The 24,875-nt window shown below is 35.4% G+C and overlaps 1 protein-coding gene across 17 annotated transcripts in view; it reads left to right on the top strand.

Annotated features, from left to right (window-relative positions):
* The window catches only part of ESRRG (estrogen related receptor gamma), a 643,479-nt gene that overhangs the window by 568,418 nt on the left and 50,186 nt on the right, over positions 1 to 24,875 (top strand). For all 17 annotated transcript variants that reach the window (XM_077986966.1, XM_077986938.1, XM_077986937.1 and 14 more), the window contains 2 exons: positions 11,004 to 11,114; positions 14,723 to 14,884. In XM_077986966.1, coding sequence (XP_077843092.1) covers positions 11,004 to 11,114; positions 14,723 to 14,884 — 273 coding nt within the window. The remainder of the gene's footprint in view (positions 1 to 11,003; positions 11,115 to 14,722; positions 14,885 to 24,875) is intronic.

Raw genomic sequence — 24,875 nt, 5'->3', positions numbered from 1 at the left:
TGAAATCAGACAGAATTGAGATTCTGAAAACATACAAGAGATCAAAAGATGCTAAATGGAAATGAACAGGAAACATTACTTATTTAGTGTGTCTGTCATTTGTCTTCATTTTAATGAATATATATCACTTATATATACGTAGATTTCTTATTTTCACCACTATTCATAATTCTGTTACCTCAGTTTTTTCCCATAAGATCTTACATTCCTCAGTTGAATTGTCAACTCTAGGAGAGAAAAACTCTACATTAATTGACTTGAAAATGTTCCCTCAGGGGGCTACGTGCAACTGTGGATAACTCAGGGCTCAAGGCAGCTGAGAATGTACTCTGAATCTTTTGTGTTTTTCTTCTCAATTTCTGAATTTCTACAGAGCTTATATTTGTCTCTCATAATCTCTGCTGTTTTTTCTTTTTCTTTACTAACTTTCCTCGTGAATATTTAAGAACACAATTGGTAGATGAATGGGGTTCAATAATGGTATATAGAGTTGGTTGAGAAGGGGATGGAAACCACTCTATTCTCTTGATTTCATATCAGACTGTGAATCAACCCATTTTAGAGCACCCTTCTAACTCCTTTTTCATGTTCCTTCATTACTTCTTGTTTATTCTACTCAGACTTACAATGGAGTCATTAGACTCCACTTTATTTCTCCCTATTGAATAAACAGAGTGACTGTGACTTGCTTAATTTTATATTTAGTTTTTTTTTTACTGGGTATTGCATGCTGAATAAATAATATTTGGGGCTTCTTTTACACAGAACATTCCCATGGGGGTGCTATGCACTGTTATTACCACCATGACTGTGTTAAACTTATTGCTACCAATGCACAAGAAATAAGAAGTGTCACAGTGTAACAAGAAATCTCTCGCTTGTATTGTATTTACATTTAATCTCTATTGAACTAATCTTTTCCCAAGAGGAAACATTTTTTTTCCTAAAGAGGTATAATTCTCTTTACACATGATCTAGGAACATATACCATATTCTTTATACTAGATTTACTTTATTTTGAATTTCAACTTTGCCAAATTATAATGATCGCCAGAGAAATATTAGCAAACATCATGCCTCTCTTTGGTATCTTATAATTGACACTCAGGATTTCTGCTCGAGTCTGGTAATACATTTTATTGTCTTTAGTGAATTACTAGCACATTGGCCGGGAGATAAAGTTTTCCCCTATTAGAATTTCCATAAGCTCCTCTCTGAGCTTCAGAGGTTCTTCCTAGGTTGCCCATATGATCTAGATTCACATATGCTGAAACCAAATGCCCTCCAGGCTCATATGGCACCTTTCTCTGTCATCTATTTCCTTTCCTAAAAAAAAAATCTATATTTTAAATCCATGTCTGCTTTTTTGATCATTAGACTCTACTATATTCCACTATATTCATTTCCATCAAACGAACCAAAGTGACTGTGAGCTCTCAACCCAGCAACTTGTAAACCTGCTTGGTTGATTTCATATTTAATTCATTTTACAGGGCATTGAATTTTGCATAAATAATATTTGTGCTTCTGTTTATACAGAGCATCCCCATGGGGTGCTGTGCACTGTTATTACTATTATTATTGGGTTAAACTTATTGCTGCCAGTGTCACATTTAATTGTGAATTAGCAGAATCACTCTTCCTGATGTTGATATACAATCCCATTTCATGTCTTTACCCATGATTTCATAACTTTATTCATATGAGAAAGCAATATTGAAAAGGATAAAGAGAAGATTTACCCATCTTAAATAATAACAAGGTAAAATATGGTTTAGATAGGCATGAACCATAGTAGTATCTTTTTTCAATAGTTTTTGAAATTTTTAACAGGCAAAAAGAAGGAAAGGGAAGATTTTCCTTTTTTCTTTAAAGAAAATCCCTATGTTTAGCAAATGCAGACCAAGCATCCTCCCATTCTCGTTCTCTCTCTCTCTCCCTCTGACATCAAGCGAAGTAAGAAATAGTGCCTTTTGAATAGGAGATTTCCTTTAATTACATTGGGGAAGTGATAATGGTAGGTATTGCATGTTTAATGTAATGTTCTGGATGCCCCTTTTCTTTCTTTCTTTTTTTCCCCCTTCACAGCCACCTCCTCTTGAGCAGAAATAAAAGGTTCAAGGCTTGTCAGCATCAGTTTATAGATAGCTGTTTAAAAATAATGAGATATTGGGTATTGTAAGGCTCAGGGCTGTCTTGCCAGACTCATTTATTTCCATTCACCTTTTGTCAGAATTGCAGACAGAAGACATTCAATTAAAACTTGTCACCTGTTGCAGATGACATAATTTGTACTTGTATGTGTCACAGATTAGGGCTCCATGCTTCAGATGAAGCAACTTTACCCCTGGTAGAACAACATTTCTCCTGTTAAATATTTTGTTTATGATTATTTCCGATTTCTGTCATTGCAATCTCAGCCCCAATGCAGATTATAAATTTAGCACATGATCCCCAGAACCAGCCAAGAGCAGTCAATCACACTGTGGAGGGGAAAAAAATAGAAGAAGAGACTTCTTTGGGGTTGTGTCCTATGCACAGGAATCCACAACTGTATTTTGGATGCAACTTGAATCTGAAATGGAGGGAAGCCTTTGTAATTTCCTATGCAAGCCTCACATGTTTAATAGTCCAGATAGCTATCAGGAGACCAAAACGAAAGACTTCCCCTTGCTAATTGTTAATTCATCTGTAGAGCAAGGAAGCTTTAATGTGAGTCATGGCTTTTATCTCTTTTAGTGACTGAGGACTCTGTTAAAAAAAAAAAAAAAGTCAGCCTAATGAATATGCATTTTCTCTCCGTGTGATTTTTCTCTTATATCATCAGACATTATAATGTTTCTACCTGCAGCCAAGCGGTTTCCAAAGTTTCTGAATTGTGGTCATGATATTCCAGCAAAAGTAAATGTAATCATTGGCTGGGGGAGTTTAGTAGAAAATTGACTCGGTGGGATTCCCTCCTGAACTGTAAAATTCAACTGGAAGGTGGCTCTGCCTCCCTGGCCCTTGAAAAACACACCTTGTCTAATTTGCAGTGAAGACCAGGAGCAGGGAAATTAATATCCCTCAGTCCCTGCCTCAGTGGAAAAAAAGAGGAATGGAATCTTTTTATCACTTTTGATTTGTTCACAGTCTCATAGCTGTAAACTTTTAAAGGTGAAATTACCTTATAAAGTGATAGATACAAAATCAACTAGGCCTTTTGAGTAAGTGTTCATTATTTTTTCCTCCTGCTAGTTCATCATTGTGCCTACCTTTTCTATGTGCCCCATATCATGATGCAGGTATTGTTTACCTCCATAATTGGTTTTCATCTGCCTGTGTTTCTGCTTTTGGAATATATACCAAATGCTCTTTTCCAAAAACAGACTTTGATGGCAGAGAAGCAGTTTAAATACAGTGCTTAAGAACGTGAGTTCTGCAGCCATTCTCCCCATTTCGTTCCTGTTTCTGCCTCTTACTAGTTCCGGTTTTCTCATCTGTAAAATGGGATGATAATAGCACCTCCCTCATAGGATTGCTATAAGGATTAAATGTGTTAATATGCATTAAGTCATTAAGCCATTACCTAGCACATGATAAGTTCTCCATAACCAATGACTGCTAGTCACTGGCCACTATTTTGGTTTGTCCCAGGATACTTCATGCACAAATTGATTAATTCATTTAGCAACGAAGACATTGCTTGATAGAGAGGCGTAGGTATGATGAGTTAAAGACTGTTGAAATAGAAAGAAAGAGGCTAAATAATGAACTACATTTAACAATATCATAACCTATTTTGAGAAGAGGCAATATACTGGTTGGTTTCTTTAATTATCTTATATGATCCTCAAGAATTTAATATGCTTAGATCCTCCTTGGAGTATACGTGTGAATATACAAATAATTGTCACTACTCCTCTTACTGAGAAGCCTGTGAATATGCACAGCTACTCTAGGTTAAACTGGTACACTCTCTCAGGATATTGTCCAGAAGGAGAACCCCATCAGAGGCTGGCACTGAAATTGCCACGGCTGTGTCTGATACTGCTAATCTGCCTTTGCTTCTTTTCCTGTCACTCCTCTAGTGGTGTTTTCTCTGTTTATGATGATTCCCTCATAGAAATATCAGGAGAATTGAAGGGCGTTGTTGGATATTTCTCTTTCCCAAGGGAAGGAGGGAGGTGGCTTTGGGCAGCAAAGTGAACTACTGTATCCGGAAGACATATAGTGCAGGAAAAATTCCTGTCCCCTTTACCTTATTGTTTCAGAAGTCCTGCCTTTCCAGTCTGCTCCCAATACTCAATTGCAATCTGTTTGATAACATTTATTTAACACAACAGTTTACTTATTGTAGTATTCATTAGCTGTCTTTTCAAAATTATTATTACTTTAATATGAATATTTGCATCTTTCTTAAGCATTCCAGGGGTCTATATAATTAATGCTTTTCAGCAAACTTTTATTTGAGAACAACATAATAAATGTGTTATCTTTAAATTGGGAAGGTAGGCTAGAGTATCCTTGTGTAATTCTCTGAAGGGAAGATTTTTTATTATCCTGTGAAATGCCTCTGACTTTGTGCTATTAAAGATGTGAAAAATACTTTTGACTTTGGACTACAGAATACTATAAAAATTTGCATTTGGGCATAGCATGTAGTCTCAAAATTAGCTGACCTAAGAAGACCTTGGGCTGAACTGTTTTACTTCTATTGGTGTTTATTTGCCTCACAGCATTTTTTTTCCTCCTTGCCCTACTCTTGCTTTCTCAATTTTGTAAATTCTGACAATGTATAAGATTTGTAATTCCCTTGTGGCGAAGTAGGCAAATGCAGTATTTGAAAGAAGAAACAATGTGAAACATTCCGTTAGGAAGGTAATGCCAACTAATAAAATCTTCTATTTAAAAAATAGATAATGGCAGTCTACACGTGAATAGAAAATCTAATTGCCTTAATTAACTTCCAATCCTGTCAAACATTGAACATTGTGGGTATTTTATTTCCTGGGATAAATCTTATTTTTAAACTTCTTCAAAAGTGGTTTTCAAGTGGAGTACAAACAGAAATTGTTTGTGTTTAAGATTGAAAAGGTATACAGAGACAGGCTTTGCCACCTTTAGTGGAAATATTTGGATTACATTGTTGTTTGTTTCTGACAAATCTGGATTTCCCAGGTTCTGATAATAAGTATTATTATTGTTTGTTTCTGCTAAAATGGTTAGTTTGAATATTTTAAATGTATTAGTTTAATTAGATAGTTATAAGTTCTCTGTTTAATTTTGTATTGTGTACTTACAGCTAATCTCAGGAAAAGCATCTTTTTTAAAAATAGGATTTTGATTTGTTTCTGTGTCTCTTCTAAAATAATCACAATCTAAATGATATTATTAGTGACAGGAGTGGGCAGGAAATAAAATGTGATACTAGATATTTCTATAAATCACTTAGACATCAAATAGTATTATCATTTGGCTGTTATCCTTAAAGTTATTTTATCGTTCCATCATATCTCAAATCTGTTTACCTACAGAATTGAGATGGGATAGATTGTAACACTCTATGCAGATAGATGTTCAATAAATGATCTTGGCATTTTAAGATTTATAAAATATTTTTAAGTGCATTCGTGTAATAACCATAATATAATGTTATTGGATTATTAGAGGAAAACATCATGGAGGATATGCTGTTTATATCCATCTTATATTTGGCAAAGCAAATAAGTTAAGAGACTCATCAAAGTTTGCAGAAATAGTTACGGAAAGAGCCAGACAAAGAACTGACCCATTCTGACTTGCAAACTATGCTTTATTTGCTTTGACATATTCTTTGCATAATATTTAAGATGAAGGACTTAAAATAAAGTATTATGTTATTGCAGTTGAAAACATTAATAAGGGAAACTTTAATCTTCACAAAATCATGATTGCAGACAACGGACCAAGCTCATAGGGATTTAACGATTAATTATTAGTTATCCTTCATTTTGATGTATGCCAGGCTAAACGTTTTAGGCCAGAGCATATAACAAAGTTACTATAAATTAAGGATAGTTACAAACAATTACATAAAAATAATCTTATTTGCTAATTTGTATTACATTTCTCTTTCTCTGGCCTCTCCTCATTTTTTATTCAATTTGTGTTTATCTTTAACTCAACGTATTATTTGCATTTATTTCTACTAATGAGAAATCATGACTTAAGTCTATGTCCAGGGAATGGTGATAGAGATAGAATCATCATTCAATGTTTTTGACTCAGAATATTTTAAACTTCATAACATTACTTTTCGGTTAAATATTTCTGTCCTTTGCAATGTACCTTTTATCACTATAAAATTTGCTTTTTAATAAGAAATGCAGTATCCTAATTATCCAGAGTTTGTTTTCCACTGACTTTTCTAAAAATTATGAGAGGTGCTTTTTATAATTTAATGTTTGATTTTCTGAGATCCTGCCTCATTTATAACATGGTGCTTTAATTGTATTGGTGTCTTTAATTTTTAAAAATTCGTTTTTCTGGAAAAATCATTAAAAATAAAATTATGTTGAAAATATACAGATATCTTCATGATGTCTATACAGTATTGTTTTATCTGACCATTCAAAATAACATTATTGAATTTAAGTGCATGTATTATGATTTACATGAATAAACCTTTTTTCAAAGTTGCACAATTAAAGAGGCTTTGTCCACATGTTTGAATACATATTTTGGACGGTTTTAACTTTTAGAGCTATGTCCCTTGTGTGTAGGTTTTTATATGATTGTCCTGGGGAGAAAAACTGGTTTTACTGGGTAGTGTTTTCCCCCCAATGTAACTAAATAAATTGATGATTACTTTCAGTATGATGTGGAAGTAGTTGCATCTGTCTGTTACTAGGATTTTGGTTCAAACACTTCACCAAGCATGAAGTCAGGTAAACCAAATGATACTAATAATAAGATCATCATCCCACTAGAGAATGCATAAAAGACAGATTTTTCCAGATTTTGAAAATGAGTTAAAAACAATATAAATGTTTTCTACTTGAATTGAAAAAATTGAAGTTGGAAATATTTGCCTGATTTTGACAGGGAATGAAAAATCACAAGTATCAGTTATTATGATCCTTTAAAATATATTGACCATTAATCGCTATCTAAACTTGATGAGAATAATACTGCATGTGGAGTCCCTGTCAATTTTTACTATACAATTATGTAATCTGTTTTTATGAGTATCAATAACTAATCTTGTTTCTAGTATCATATAAATAAAATTACAAATCATAAAAGAATGCATTATCTAATTAGTCTTTATTTTAGGAAATAAAGTGTAAAATCAGGACTTATGTGAAAGGTTTTTCACTGGATAGGTGTATAGCTAGGATGAATGAATGGATAGATGGGAAGGATGAGGCAAATGTATGAGTGAATGAATAGATAGTTACTGATCTACACACACACTGGAAGGGATGTGGGGGACATAAGAGAGCACTCCCTTAGATTTGTGAGGCATGAAATAGGTACTATGAATTTTTCTATAGTCACCTTTTGAAGTTGAAAGAGAAATGCATAGTAATGGAATGTATTTGATAATACTTTTTGTTTGTTTTATGTTTGCTTGTTTGTTTGTTTGTTCGTTTTTTGAGATGGAGTTTCGCTCTTGTTGCCCGGGTTGGAGTGCAATGGTGTGATCTTGGTTCACTGTAACCTCTGCCTCTCAGGTTTAAGCAATTCTCCTACCTCAGTCTCCTGAGTACTTGGGATTACAGGCACCCGCCACCATACCCAGCTAAATTTTGTATTTTTAGTAGAGATGAGGTCTCGCCATGTTGGCCAGGCTGGTCTCGAACTCCTGACCTCAAGTGATCCACCCGCCTCAGCCTAATAATCCATAATACATAATAAAAACCCTGTCAATCGATGATGTGTATATTTTTCTTCATAATGTGTAATAGCTAGTTTTCACTGTTGCACTTCCTCTGTAGTCTTAGCCCCGTTGGCTAAACTACTTGATAGTTTTAAAGTGATATAACTGTATGTCCGAATTGTTTTGCACCAGGATCTTGAATCAAGTCACTCAGCCATGGTCTTTTCCCACAGATCTTCATGATGGACAAAACTCCATTGTCACAAATTCACTAGCTCTGACTTCTGGGTTGGAGAATATGTAGTGATTTGTTCAATAGATGAGGACATATTGCTAATGGTGAATACATTCCTTGACAAGCATGAAAAGCAAATTTAGGGAGTCTACAAACCCAATCAAGATTTATTCTGTCATCTTTCTTGGCTCTAACAATTTTAGAGATGTCCACAAAATGTTCCCTCTCTCTTTAGCTTTTGCCTGTCATTCTTTTTTTCTCTCTCTCCCTGCCTTCTCTTCACACTTCTAATAATATCAGATTAAATGTTCTCATTGGGTTGGAATTGGATGACAAACATGTGAGGATATAATTCGTGTCATATGCTTTTGATTTTCTAGTAAGATTTTGAATTTTCAAAATTCTTGTAATGAAACAGGTTTGAATGTATCTTCGATGACCAGATAAAATGTGGTCACCTTCAACTGAGAAAATATTCTGAAGAAAAGTTTGAAGAGAAAGAGATGAAAAAAAAATAAATCATGATGAAAGTGGAGAGAAGTAGAAGGCATTAAACTTTATTAAATATAGATGCAATAAAAATAGAATATTAGGAATTAGATGAACAAAGGAACATATCTGCTGTAGGCATGAAGTGCTTTAAAAGCGGCAATAAAGAATTATAACTTCTTTGTGACCAACATGCATGGCAATTTTCAGTGAACGCTTAATAACCTTACCTAACTTCTTTGGTTTTTGATATTTGTTTGTTTAACCTATTTAACTTTTCTCAAAGTTGTCTCCTGATTTTATTTATACTATATTCTGAGGTTTCAATATGACAATTCAGGCTTTATCTATAACCAACTATTTGTGTGTTCTGCTAAAAGATAACCAATTCTTAAAGTAGTATTATTAAGATAATATTAAAAATTGTTTTCCTAATAATCTTTAATATTTGAGTAATATATTCACTGTAAATATTCACATAGAAATAGATCTGCTTTTCCCAAATGGTTTCATGTAACTCAGATAACCCACAGCTCACATATTCTGCATGACATTAATCAGTATTCCAAAAAAGTGGGAGCTCTGGTTCAATTGGTTTGCAAAACATTGCATGTTCTATGTAGCTTCCTCTTAGAGTTTTACAGAGCCCATCGCCTACTAATGGCTCTGAGAGGGCTTAAATAAAATAGTAATACTGATGATGCTGTTAAACCAGATCTATTTCCTAAACAGTTTGAGAAATGTCAAAATATGTACTATTAATTACATGATTGAACTTCTTAATAGATAATTTTACATTGTTACATCAATTAAGGTACAACGTAATACTGCAAAAGAGTGTCTCCTCAATTCTGCTCCCAAGTAATCATCCCTATATTTGGTAGGGATTTATATGGTCCTGTGCTAAACTTTACAATTACAGGCTGGAACCTGGATTAACAAGCTCTTCCCTATCACTTCCTGATATTATTGAAATTTTCCTATATTTGCAATCCCATTCATTCCCTTGGCTTTTTCCTTAATCTTTTAAATCCACTGCCAGAAAATCCCCTTTGAATCTTGACCCCACCAATCACTATTTGGAAAAAGTTCTATTCCTCCCAGTTTACTTTTGCCCACTTTCCAACTTCACCCTTTAGCTCTCTCCTATTAACATACCCTTCCTTTGACATCCAAGCATTCCAAATTCTTTGGGAAGCTCTTCTTTTCCTTCCTTCCTTCCTTCCTTCCTTCCTTCCTTCCTTCCTTCCTTCCTTCCTTCCTTCCTTCCTCCCTCCCTCCCTCCCTTCCTCTCTCCCTTCCTTCCTCCCTCCCTCCCTCCTTTCCTCCCTTCCTCCCTCCCTTTCTCCCTCCCTCCCTCTTCCTCTCCTCTCCTTCCCTCTCCTTCCCTTCCCTTCCCTTCCCTTCCCTTCCCTTCCCTTCCCTTCCCTTCCCTTCCCTTCCCTTCCCTTCTCTTTCTTCCTTTCTTCCTTTCTTACTTTCACAGAGTTTCACTCTGTCACCCAGGCTGGAGTGCAGTGGCGCAATCTCAGCTCACTGCAACCTCCGCCTCCCAGGTTCAAGCAACTATCCTGCCTCAGACTCCTGAGTAGCTGAGATTACAGGCATGCACCACCACACTCAGCTAATTTTGTATTTTTAGTTCAGATGGGGTTTCTCCATGTTGGTCAGGCTGGTCTTGAACTCCCGACCTCAGGTAATCCACCCGCCTCAGCCTCCCAAAGTGCTGGTATTACAGGCATGAGCCACCGTACCTGGCCGGGAAGCTCCTCTTTCTATCCTGTGTTCAGCCCAAACCTGCTCTCAGTTTTCTCACATATGAGAGGAAATACAAATTTGTGCGAAAATGTAATTAACACTCCCCTTCAGCGACATATTGACATTTTGATATGGAACAATTTTTGTGTCTCTCAGGACTGAATCTTGTGTAGTGTAATTCCAGCCTCCCTCCTCCCCAGCACATAGGTGCTCTTTATTCAGCTCAATTCCACATGTCCACACTGAGGCCTCTGGCAGACTGGAGGAAAGTTGGATAGCTCTTGGTCTACTCAGTGCTACACATTGAGCTTTCAGGGCTGACTGATGAAGAGGATACTAAATGCCAGTGTCTTTAATATAAGAAACTGTACTAGCACCAAATAGCGGCTTCTTTGTATTAATCTACATGGAAATCTGCCTTTTCTTTGATGTGCAAATAGTGACCTTGGTGGCTTTGCATAAATGTCTTTTGGATCTGTCATCTACTTGTAGATTTGGTTTTCAACCTCTGGCAATTTTGATTTAGCCACCACTTATTTACATTATTTGAGTACTCCTGGTTCATTCAGCATTCTACTGTTTGTCAACTATGTGCCCTTGGGGGATACTGTCTATGTATTTGATTGGTCTCAAACATAGCTACCTTAATAGTAAGCTGCTGCCTGTCTTTGCTCACAGGGGTGCGTCTTGACAGAGTACGTGGAGGTCGGCAGAAGTACAAGCGCAGAATAGATGCGGAGAACAGCCCATACCTGAACCCTCAGCTGGTTCAGCCAGCCAAAAAGCCATGTAAGTACAGCAGATGTGTCTGGCTTCCCAGAACATGAAATCCTCCCAGTTGGCTCTATGTACATCAGCTTTGGCATGCCCATCCCTACTGACTCCAAGGAGACTTCTCTTTGTTGGAGAACGGTGGCTCTATTCCCAAGGATTGTCTGTGAGGAGCGACAGGGACTCACTTATTATCTTGTTTTTTCTTTTAGAGATATCTGTGGTTTTCTCTCTCCAGCCTTTTTTTACCTAGTCATTTTGTGGAAGCATAAGCATATTAATGCATAGCTTATATAGTGTGAATTTTACATTTACTGGTTATCTTTATTTGCAGAGGTACATAAAATGGATCATACTGTGATCATTAGTTCATTGGAGCTGATAGATTCAGATTTCACAAGAAAGTGATTTTTGTAGTTTTCACTAACTAAATGAGTTTGACTGCTCAACCTCCCAATGAAAATACATTAGGGGCCTCATTAATTTGGAGCTATAGAAGGTTAACACACTAGCTAGCAATAGATTAAAACAAGAATGGGCACTGCTAATAACAAGCATAGGTTGCTGGTTCCGTCTGAGGTGCCCTTATGTACGGTATGCATTGTTTTTAAAGAGCTCATGGTTTTATGGAGCCAAGCTGCAATTTGAAAGGATGACTGGTACATTGCTGAAATGCAAGCCCCCTGCTTTTTGCCATTAACTAAAAAGAGTTGGAATATAGATTGAGGCAATCACTGTATCCCATTTTCTGAAAATCAGTTAGTAGTTGTAGTGCAACAGAACTAGCGTTTTCAGATGTTTATGAATAGGGATCCTACTGGGCACGGAGGAGTGCTTTGGTGGAAACAGTTTTCAAATTTAGCTGTATTTGTCTAAGAAGACACAACCAGCACTCACCAGAAGAAAATGCATCTGTAGCAGTTCTAGGAAAGACATGGGTAATTTTTGATCTGCCTTCAAGGGAAGCAAAGGTGTCTACTTCTAATTCAGATTCTCCAGGAGGGGTCACTGCTGTGCATCATACATGCGTGAGCATATGGGAATATGTTAAATAAATAAAACAGACCCTGAACTGTAAATGAAAGGACATTTTAGCTATGTCAAAGGAAAAACAACCAGTTTTACATAAAATTAAAGCTTAAGTGAACATATGGCATAGTTTCCTTTTGCCTTTCCAAAAAACATTATGTTGATTATACCTTCAATTGTCCAATCTGGCATCTTCTCCTCAGCCTGCATAAGCTGTTTGGCATTCTGCAAATACAATCAAGGACTACATTAAGCAGATTTTGCACATTATAATAAAAAACTCTGATAATACAATAAAATGCAATAAACACTAATGCTTAATTTCATTAGAGGTTTAGTTTTCCTGAATTCACTAATATACAGACTGCCTGCTTCTCATTTATTTTATACAAACATTGACTGAAACCATTGATAATTGCCTCTACTGAAAGAAAAATGAGCACCAGCCCATGTGTAAGTTGAAGTGATAGAGAAACATCTATGGTTTTCTTCGTAAACCTGAGAAATTGGGAAGTGGCTTGTCAAGTACCTTTAAGAAGATTACAGCAATTTCAGTGAGCTCCATTTGTCTGAGATAAAGAGGACTCCTAATAAATCATTACTCATTATCTAAAGGCCTCTGTGTTAATTTTCCTTAGTCCATCCAATTAGTGTGTTTTTGTAACAAACATTTATAAAACTTAATTTTCAGATCCTGTCAGATAAGTGTCAAGAGACTGTGCCTGAGCTTTGCTGAGAAAGTGGCTGGGGAGATTTCTGGACCCTGACTGATTGTGTACTACAAAGGCCCGAGAATGAAAATTGGGTTCTATTGATTCTAATTAGGGAAACATTAAATAAGATTTACCTAGAAACAGTGCTGCTGGCTATTCCATTTTCTGAATGATGGGAATTTCTAAGCTTCAACCAAATTTCTCTGACCTCTCATGTCAAGTATCCATTGACTTGGATAAAGCGAGTGCTATGTTCCCTGTACTAAGAAAAACTAGAGTCATGATTACCTTTGGATATATTTTTATGCTCTTTACTATTGTATTTTCTTCTAATCCTGAGAATTTAGTGGTTGCTGACAGGTTTTGTTGCATTGTCAGAGCAATGAAAGTTGAAACTTTTCCAAGCATAACTAAAAATACAGGGTGTTGTTTCTGTAGCATATACAAACAAAAATCCAAATTAAGAATTAAAAAAAATTAATCTCTATTTAATTTTTTAATTCTTTTCTAGTCTACATAGTATTTGGGAATATTTCCTCCCAAATCTGCCTACTCAATTTGATGATGATTGAATATTATCTGTTGTCTATTTGAAATAAGCTTAATTAATATGTGAGCCATATTCATAAATGTTTAAATATTTTGTTGGAAAAAGTGCTAATTATAGCTTGGACAAACCTCAATCTTTCACGAAAGGAGATAAAAAGAATGCTATATTTAATTCTAAGTTACGTGAAGTCTTTTTATATTGGGTTAAAAAAGTTAAAAACTTAGAGGCAAATAGTCTGGTAAACACATTGGGAACTTTGGCTGTGTTCACAAGAACCTCATTTAAAGTCTTGGTTTTCTACAGTAATAGTACATAGAACATTTAAATATGTGGGTTTATTCTTACCCGTTTGTTTCTCCTCACTTAGGAGAAAGTATAAAATCTTAAGCTACATATAGAAATTGAAAACAGGGCCAACAAGAAAAATCATTCTGTTACCACGACTTTACAGCCCCTTCCATAAACTCTCACATGCCCCTGAGCAATAAAACACATTTGATGTGATGCTTTCCATTTGTCTCTAGTGTTTATTTTTTGAAGGATTTTTAAAACATATATCACAAATTTAAGACAGATAAATCTGAACCAGAGAATGAACTAAGGACAACTGATGAAAATAGAGGATTAAAGAATTTGACATACAGAAGAGAAAATGACTGTAACATTTAAGGAGGAGTATTTTTATGGAAACATATTAGCTGTATTTGGAAGATTGGCTGGGTGTGTGGGGAGGGGGAGAAAAAAAGAAATTCCTATTTAATGCATCCCACGGAGATAGAGTTATATAGTCAGTAATTCACCAAGGCAGAAGGGCTCTGACCTTTACTCTTCTTTAAAGGAATTAAGACAATTAATGACTTTCATGCCCATTATGACTGTGGGCATTAGTAGTTCTTTGCCTCCTGTGTTATGATCTATATTTCAATGGTTTACTGGGGGTTTTATTTTAAGCTGTTGTATACCATTTAATCTATTTCACCAATTCCCACTTAAGAACCAAAGCACAAACCCAGAAAGCATCTAACTTGTCTTATCTGTTTGCTATAAAAATTTTCACTACAGGACAGACGTTTCATTCCAGCAAAAGCAGGTAGAGCAAAGAAGAAAAAAAAAAAAAAAAGAAAGACTACATTCTATCATGACTGCGGTGGCATATGTCTTGCTATGAGTTTTCCTGCACACTGTTTAATATATACCTATTGAGCCATAATTGGAATATTTAGAGTTTATTGTAGGGTATTTGGGTTGTTTTTCAAAACACAAAATACTCTAAGGTTTATAAAAGAGGGATGATACTACTAGTGATCTTGTAGTGCTCTGGTCTGATCCTGCAGATAACAAGATTGTCTCACATTTGTTGGTGGCTGAACCGGAGAAGATCTATGCCATGCCTGACCCTACTGTCCCCGACAGTGACATCAAAGCCCTCACTACACTGTGTGACTTGGCCGACCGAGAGTTGGTGGTTATCATTGGATGGGCGAAGCATATTCCAGGTACATTTTCTGAAACAAAAAAAAAAAAAAAAAAAAAAGAAAAGAAAAGGTTGCATATATATTTGGGCAAATTCAAAGTTTTCTCATTTGGACTTAAAAAAACCTTTACGTTTATTTTTAATCATAATTTAGAGCTTTGCATATCCTAGTAGAATCCCTTCGATTTTATATTTTTTATATTGGCACCACCTTGAGTTCTTGTTAGTTTTTCATATGTACAGGTACTACTGCCAGTGTAAGCTAATGAGAATATAAATTTAAAATATTTCTTTATGCTTTGTCAAAATTCCTACCTTTTTCCTAGCAAATACTTCTGCTTTTTCTTTTCACTTTAAAAAATGTTTTTGTCAGCGATAGCCTAATGTACTATTTTCCCAACTAAGAATCACTAGTTTTGTTCATAGTGGCTAGTTATATTCTATTGCTAGCCATATTCACAAGCTTTGCTTTGGTTTACAATCAGATATTTATCTTAACTTTACAGACAAATTGTGAAAATAAATATTAATTGGACATGGTAACTTTTCCTATATGGTAATTTAAAGTTAGCATTTAAAAATATTTCTCTTCTTTTTTCTTGACCCATCCTGTAATATGAAAAAATTTATACATGCTTGTAAGTTTTGACAATTTTAGTATTCTACTTGAATTATTTTTTATTTGTTTGGAGTTTAATTTTCAAATAGTTTGTAAACAAGTTTTCAAATGATGAGCAATGTTTTTCTGGTACAGTTAACTTATTTCTGTCTCCTTAAACTAGTTTGTCTTTATGCTTTGAATGCTACAGTAATTTCTTTAATCAAATTGATGGAAGTCCCTTTCCCAGCCCACACTGAAACCAATTTATTGGTCATGATACGCCAGCTATGTTGCTAACAGTCGTAACGAACTGTCAGGCGATATCGCAGTGAAGCTAATTTGAAGTCATTAGGTGTGCAGCGTTCAGGCGACAATTTGTTACAGTGGTTAGGAACACAGCTGACATTTCTGAATGGCTTTGTTCGTTGCAGTTCTAGATGAGGCCAAGCAAATTGTAAACTAATTTAAACATCACTCTGTATTATACCAGCTACTTTGTCTTACACTGTTTGCTAATAAAGCCCCCCAAATTAAGTCAAAACTAGTTAAATAGATGAACTTGTGTATTCTTTAGAAGACACCTACACAAGGATTACTACATCTAAAAGAAGAATAAGAATTTGATCGTGTGGATATTTGATATTGCTGTTGGATTGTAATCACATCTGTATGACTTTTAGAAAAATAAAAAGAAAGGATTTACTGCAAGATGTAAGACAATTGTTGACTTTGGCAGTGGGAACAGCCAGAATTTACTTCAACAGTGTATGAAAGCTTATTTGTAAGGAAAGCATTATTGAAGGGTTTAAAGACAAAAGAAACAAGACTGACATTCGTTGAAGTGTCTGTCCATAGACACTTTTTTAGATGATTGATATATATCATTTATATTAATATATCATTATGATATATGTATACACACATTTTAAATATCATTATTTTCACCCAGGGTTTCTCAGCCTTGGCACTATTGATATTTGGGACTAGATAATTCTTTGTCATGAGGAGCTGCCCTGTTTGTTGCAGGAGGTTTAGCGGCACCCATGGCCTGTACCCACTAGATGCCAGTAGCACCCCTGAATTGTGAGAAACAAAACTGTCTTCATACACTGCCAAATGTCCTCCAGGAGGTAAAATCGCACCAGCCTGACGCTCCTCCCCAAATTGAAAACCACTGTTCTAACCCACGAATCAGGTATCTCAATTCAAAGATAGGGAGATCTGAGGCAGAGAGAAGTAAAAAACACTAGCACAAATTCACAGCCGTATCCAGTACCTTCAGAGTGGCTTGCTGGGGTAGAATCAAGATATTTCAGTCTCCAGTTGATTGCATTTAAAAAATCTATTTCAAAATGATAATAATGATAATATTGTTATTAACAACAGCGTGGAAAACTGTGTCGCTATGGTTCCAAACCACCCATTATTTCAGAGAGTTCTGCTCAAGTTCCACCTGAAATAAGAGATTTGTAAAGCCAATATTTTGATATCATACAGATAAAACATAATGAAGACCAATAAAAGTCAACAATTTCTTTTGAATTTTCTAGTAAGGAAAGTCAGTGATAAATATGCAGGTCCGACTGTGCATCCAAGTAGAAATGGCAACTTACAAAGGGACTTGTCACAGTAAAGGGGCTCTAGTGACTTTTGTAAAGATAGCAACTTTAAATAACTATGAGTAACACCATTTCCAGTGGTGGAAACAAGTACTGTACGATTATGGGTTCAGTCTTAAGCTGAGGCTTAGAATTGGTGGGGACTGACGTTATTCTCTCTCTATAGCAAATGTCAGAAGAGTTCACTGTGGAGTGGTGATTCACAGCTCTGATTTTCGTGATACCCTGAGGGTGTTTTAAATGATTGCAAGGAATATCTTGGCTTTTCAGAAAGGGATTAGCAAAACAAGAGTTAGCAGAAATTTATTTATTTATTTATTTTTTTAACAATACCTATGCCATACAGTGCTTGAGGTAGAAGGAGAGGGTGTTCTGATATCAAAGTGTGCTGCCTTACCCTGAGTTCAGGAGGTTGGTCAGTAGAGGACCACACTACAGCTATACAGCCTGAGAGACAGGGAAGTAAAGGCTGGAGAAAGTAAAGATTAAAGTCACATTTCTGCCTCGATAAAAGTAAAATCATGTTCTTAATAACATGGATGAATCCTGATAACTGGGGTCATAGCTGGAATTAAAGCCAAATCAGAGCTGAAATTTCATCTGTCTTGGTCTTAACTTTAAAACTCTTTGTTTTTGTAAAGCTTATGTTAAAGTGAAGTCATTTTTTAATACACTAAAATTCAAGCCCCTGTTGTCTTTATGCTGTTCTCAGTTTGTGTAATTACACCCATACACATACATATATATTTTTAAAATGAAGTTTATCATCTAAAATGAGTAGTTTTTCTGTGCTCCTTCGAATGTACTTTTGCGCACTTTCTTTTTAAGAAAGTGAAGAATACAACAAAAGAAGATATTGAAGAAAATACATATGGAATGGGTTCTTTTAAATCAGTAAATAGAATTAGTTGACTTACATTAATAAATCATATAAATGGGAAAGTGTGTTGTTATGAAACATGACCATACTTTATCTCTAGAAGAAAAAAGATCACAAGGGCTTTAGAAAATGCTTGACTTTAGTTGGAGGAGCATAAGGGCACAAGAACAGATGATGGTGCCCTAATAGCCCTTTTTAAGAATGACAGGGCCCAGCCATTAGCATCCTTTTATATCCTTGGAAATTGCTCATGCCTCGCTTTTCTGGTTCCTATCTGCCTGACTCTTTTTTATTTCTCTTTCAATTTCGTCCGCGCTCGGATAAGCGCATGCTAACACAATATGATTGAGCTGTAAAATGGAATGCTGTCGCCTCTAATCTCTTTTATGTAGATACGGAGGTACTGCACACTCCACTTCATTCCCTCTCCATTGTTGGCCTTTTTTAGAATGGGTTGCCAAGTAATGGAGGCTCTGTCAAATATTAGAGCTAGGTTTCACAGGGTGTGATAAGACGATTATCAGCCCAACAGTCAGATCTATTATTGTTCTTTTTGGTTGATTAAAATATTATTATGTACTGTAACTTTGTTAGCAAAATGCAGAATGTGCTTAGTCAGATGGTGCTTTAAAAAGCATAACCCATATTAGCTGACCTATATAAGTGGCTTAAATATATTTATGGATCTTGCCAGACAACTTAGTGTAAAAGAACAGAATGGTATTTTAACAATTAAAGGAATGAATGTATTTTAGAAAAAAATTGTCTTTGTTTAATATGGCAAATCTTCAGGTCTGCTTGTTTATTTTTAACATGACAAATTAAATAATTACCCATTGAAGGAGGACTTTGCTCAAGTTTGGGGGCCTCAGTTATGTTTTTCAAATGATCTCTATTGTAATGATATCATATAGAAAAAAATACCTATAATTTTCTTCCTATCAACTGGAGGCAGGAGATATTAAACTCTAAAAAAAAAAAAACTACATAAAGAAGATGATGTAATAAAAGAGTCTTTAAGTATATGTATTCACATAAGAAACAGAAATCTAAGCCATAGAAACCAATATTTACTATTTGCCCTGAAACATTTTTTTAAATAAAAACATTCAGTTAGGAGAACATATCAAAAATTGCTCATTGACTTAGCTTTTTATAGTTTTCTCAGAAGCATTTAGACTTTTCTAGCAATGAAAGGAATCTATAAAGAACATGGATAAACTGTTTCTATGTTTAGGGTATAAGCTTTGGAAAAGAATTGCCAGGCATGTGTAAATATTTATTGCTAAAGATACTGCTTGAAGATGTATTTATCCTTCTAATAAATTTTAGAGAGTCCAATTTTTAAGATTATATCATCCACCAACCAAAATTATGGAGGTTTCATTTTTAAAATACTCATTACTGGGTATTGATGGGTAAAATACCCATCTTAAAATGGTAGCACCATTAAGTGATTAGGATACATGCAAAAGCACAATAAAATGTGGTAGAAAGAATTCAATGTTATGTTTCCATTTATAATGTAAACTATGTTTCTATGTGTATATGGGTGTGATTAAGGTTTGATGTGCAGGACACAGGACATGGTTGACTAAGGGTGAGTTATACCATATGTTAGTCACACCTTATATTCTGTTTTGGATCTGTATCATTGGCACTTGATAAATATTTATTGATTCGTTGACTAAAAATATGCATAGCACAAAACTCTTAATTGCCTCTAAGTTTCTACCCTCTACTCCATCCCATAACTCAATTTACATGGACTTAAAATATTTCTACTTTGCTATGAAGGAATTAAAACACTTTCAGCCTCCTTTTTTAGGATTAACTTTTCTTTTGTGTATGTAACCTAATGATTTTAGAACTGTGAAGTAGTTAAGTCTTTTAGTTAAGTGGAAGAAAGTTAAATATAAGACCCAAAACCTTGGCACTTAATAAGACTGTTTAAATTATGAGAATATTCAATTATGGGCTGGACGCGGTGGCTCACGCCTGTAATCCCAGCACTTTGGGAGGCTGAGGCGGGTGGATCACCTGAGGTCAGGAGTTTGAGACCAGCCTGCCCAACATGGCTAAACTCTGTCTTTACTAAAAGTACAAAAATTAGCCAGACGTGGTTGTGGGTGCCTGTAATCCCAGCTACTCAGGAGGCTGAGGCAGGAGAATCACTTGAACCCAGGAGGCAGAGGTCTCAGTGAGCCGAGATCATGCCACTGCACTCCAGCCTGGGTAACAAGAGCAAGCCTCCATCTCAAAAAAAAAAAAAAAAAAAAAAAAAAGAAAAGAAAAGAAAAGAAAGAGTATTCAATTATGAAATATTTAAAGGTTATTTTTAATGTACCTGATAGTTATATACCTGTATACCTGTAGTTGTGATTAATAAATGTCAAGTAATTCTGAAAGTAAAATCAGAAAACTTGAGCTGTAGTTGAGTAATTTTTTGTAAGTTACTTAATTGCTCTCACTATCAGTTAAAATAGAAATCAAATGAGGAAAAAATGCATATGGAAATTATTTATATGTATAAACAATTTTCAAATTATAAAGCATGAACTAAATGTACAGAATTCACTATTCATTTTTATTTTCAAGGTACTGCCATAGATTGTCATTGCAATTAAAACCAAGTGACCTAAAACGTTCGTATTCATAAAAGCAATTTATAAAAATTCAGAACAAACATCAATTTTATTAGAGAGGGGAGAAAAGCTTATTTAACCAAGAGAATCATTGTGTAGATATTGTCATAATTTTATTCTACATGGGCAGGACCATTAGGGTCTAAACGATTTAGTCCAGCCTCTTTGGTCAAGCCTAAAACAACTGAAAATTTACCAATTTAATAGTTTCTGAAGTCACAACTATGGCATAGAAACAGGAACCAGTAAGTTGAGAAATAAGTTTTGAAAAAAATAATCTGAAGTATTACTCAGGGACTGTAATTTCTGCAGCTACCCTTGCTGGAAACAAAAACGTAGACCAACAGAGGAATAGCTAAGTTTCCTAGACAGAGGTCTAGTTCAAGAGACAAGCCGAAGTTGTGAAAAATGCTCAGAGAGGCTTGTCCTCACCACTCACGCCATTGTTTTTGACCTAATATACAATTCTGTCATCATACTAAATATGCTGTGCTCATATGATCTCTAGTCCAGCATTGCTTTTACTTGTTCCCAGGACTCCTCAGAACATATTTGCCATCCATACCTAACCATGCCCTTGTATACCTGTGATCAAAGTGAAATAATTATTTCATAGTAATCACTGAATGCAATTTAAGTATTTGAGTGTCTGCTGTATATCTAACACTACACTTCATACTATGGGAAATTTAAAAGATGTGCATGACATGACATCTACCCTGAATGATGGATCTATGTCTGCATAAGTACATATACATGTGTGTGCATATATTTGTGATCACCTACTTGGTTTACAACTTTATTAGTTCCAGAATTTATTCAGCTTTTTTTTTATAGGATTAAACTTTAAATATAAAAATAACTAACATCTCCATAGTTATTTATTGTTTTAAAAAGACCCTTATAAACTTTTATGTGATGTCCACAACAATTCTGTAGGTAAGTTTTAATCTTATTAGTCTCATTTTATAGATGAGTAAACCTGAGAGTCAGGAACCTTGACACACACGGTTGATAATGAAATTTAGGCACATAGTATATTTAATGTGTTTTTTTTGGTTTTGGTTTGGCTTGGTTTGCTTTGGATTTTTTAACAGTGGCTTCCTTATATCTTTCTTTCATTCCTTGTCTGCTTTTCTCTTGTTCATTATCATTTGTTCCAGATTACCTACCTCCGTTTCATAACAAATTAAGGCAAATGTAACATATTTGCCCTGTCAGGAAATCTTATCTATATATTAAAAAATGAAAGATTAAAGGGAAGGAGAATGAATTTAAAAGGAAATGTGTAACCCATCTTTAAATCAATAAAAATCAATGTGTTTGTACTAGAGTGTATCCTAAAGATTCCTGATTACAAATTTTACTAAAACAAGTCAATCACTAACCACTCATGTGAAGAGCTGGCAAAGTTCTCAAATGATTGGTTGCTAAGATTGGATGCTCCCCCTCTCTGACTCTCTTCAGATCACTGGGGAATTAATCTGATTGAAAGTTATAGGTAAATTGGAGCAGAAGTGAGTAGTTGTGCAAGACTTTCAACCATATACAAAATGTTAGCTCTACCACTTAACAGTCTCTTCTTAGTTTCTTCCTCCTTCTTGCCTCCCTTTCCTTGCTTCCTTCCATGCATAAGCATTTAATGAACTCTATGTCAGACCCTGTGCACTAAGGATGCACACATTAATACAGCACAAGTTCTGCTTTTAAGATCTTCACAGTGTGGTGGGTGATTCAGAGAGATGATTTGACAACTATAACTGGATGACGAGGGCTATGATAGTCCTCTCCTACAGAGTCACATGGGGACTTAGAAGGAGGAGCATGGGAAGAAGATGTGACTTGAGGCGGGGGAGATCTGCAAGGATGCCATCATGAAAAACCTTCAATTTCATGCTAAGGAAAACAAATTTTATTCTGAAGGCAGTGAAGTGCTATTGAAAGTTTTAACTGAAGATGCCCTGAGTTGAACTGCATTTTGAAAAGATTAAAATGGAAACTTTTGAATTATTTTATACAGAGAAAGATTTCCCAATACTTTTGAAAGCAATTCCTGAGTACTGAGGATTTCTATATGTACTATGTCCTAAAATATGTTATCATTTTAAGGCAAGTTCATGGTAATTGTTAAGCTCTTTTGAACGATAAGGTGACAGGATGAGCTCAATCATTCAGTTCACTACGTATTGTAATCTTTTAGAAGCCTGAAATTTCCTGAAACTTACCTGAGGATTATGAAAATATCAATATCCTATAGACCTGGCATATTTTGTTTTCTGGCATTCTTCTTTTTTGTTAATAGAGCTGTTACCTGTGACTTTTTAGTTATTCTTATGCTGCTTGGTAAGTTAAAGAGAGAAAACCTTGTGGGTCTTGTGAGAAAATTGTTATATAAAAGCTAGCATAATTAGTGTAATTCATATATGCTTAAATGCTTGATTAAAAAAGCTTTTTCCACCTCTAAGAGAAAAGTTGGGGGAGGAATGCAGAATACGATGCATAGAATGTTTTGGTTTCCCCTTTGCTCCTTTTTGACCCTCTCTCCAACCCTAATCCCACTTCCCTTCAGTGGGCTGGTTGCACTTTTTCCCCTGCGTCCCCCTTTATCTGCCTCAGCCAATCTCCAAATGAATGCGTGTCTATCCTGGCCTTGGCTTTGACACTCTGGATATATTGATTAATAGTTGCCCTAAGCTCCTTTTAGCAAATCAAATTTTCACTTTTAGCAAGGATTTCGCCTCTGATTTATTCAGCAAAGTGAAATGCACTAAATTGACTTTGACATTCAGGGAAAATGGCTGAAAAACAAAGAGCAGAGGAAAGAGATATAAATTGTGTGGCAGCTGGAGACATCAGGCATCTGAGAAACAGTTTTCTATAGAATATAGTCATTTAAAGCACTTTTTAAACAGGCAGAGAAGTGATTTCTTAAAATTGTTTTAACTATTCAGGTTAAAACAATTTTTTTTAAAAGAGGGAACCTGTATTACTCAGCTGAACTTAGAATTTCTGATATGATAACACTGTATTTTGTGCATATAATAGCTGGGTAATCCAGCTTTGTACCTATAAAAATTAGTTCATGAAAACTGGAAAGTAACCTAATTACTTTGGAAGAGAACTATTCAAGTCACTTTAAACACAAAATAGAATTGTCATCTTAAAAGTGCTAGTGATTTATAGTGAAGCGAGTATGTGTTTTAAAGGATAGAGCTTTTTCCACTAGAAAGAGAATTTGAAATAATTTTGGATCAGAAACCTCAGTAGAGAAAAGCCATGTACCTTTGCTCATCTGTCTGCTTTTTTCCCCCCAAGAATATCAGCCTTGGCTGTGTTCTTTTATGTGACTGAGTCAGCCTACCTCCTTGTTAGACCAAGGTTCGGTGAATAAGTAACCACCAGGTTCAAGAAACAAAGTGTGGTTTTGATGTGTAAAAGGCAATGGTGCTGGTGTGGGTGAAGAAAAGAGAAACGGAGTTGAACTGAACTCAATATGGACACTTGGGGAGGAATTAAAGGTGTGAGGAATATCAGGGAATATTTTTGATATTGAGATCTAATAGACTGTTGCATCACCTCTGTTGAGGGATTATAAGGGCAGTGAAAGGAGAAGAGGAAGGCGAAAGCTACAGCAAATTCCTTTGCTGTTCATTTCCCTCTTTCTTGTGAACAATGAATTTTCCTTATTAATCCCAGTAAGGGTCTACATAGATGTAGTTGAAGCACTATTCTCCCTTTAAGTATACATTTTTATTATTCTCTTTTCTTTAATTTTCAACAAATTTAACAGGAAAGCTGTACTAACTGATATCAAAAGTGACCCAAACTATTGATATTAATGGCATTTTACAAATTAGTTTTTTTTTTTTTTTTTTTTTTTAGAGATGGAGTTTTGTTCTGTCACCCAGGCTGGAATGCAGTGGCGTGATCATAGCTAGTGCAACCTGGAACTACTGGGCTCTAAGAATCCTCCATCCTCAGCCTCCTAAGTAGCTGAGATTACAGGCATAAGCCACCACACTCAGCTCAAATGAGATTTTTTTTTCTTTTTCTTTTTCTTTGTGTGAGACAGAGGCACTCTTGTTGCCCAGGCTGGAGTACAGTGGCACAATCTTGGCTCACTGCAACCTCTGTCTCCTAGGTTCAAAGGATTCTCCTGCTTCAGCCTGTGGGATTACAGGCACCCTCCACCAAGTCCGGCTAATTTTTGTGTTTTTAGTAGAGGAGGGGTTTCACCATATTGGCCAGGCTGGTCTCAAACTCCTGAC

This window comes from Macaca mulatta, chromosome 1 (genome assembly GCF_049350105.2).
Source record: "Macaca mulatta isolate MMU2019108-1 chromosome 1, T2T-MMU8v2.0, whole genome shotgun sequence".
In the NCBI taxonomy this organism is placed as follows: Eukaryota; Metazoa; Chordata; class Mammalia; order Primates; family Cercopithecidae; genus Macaca; species Macaca mulatta.
This window is presented reverse-complemented; position numbering and strand designations above follow the sequence as displayed.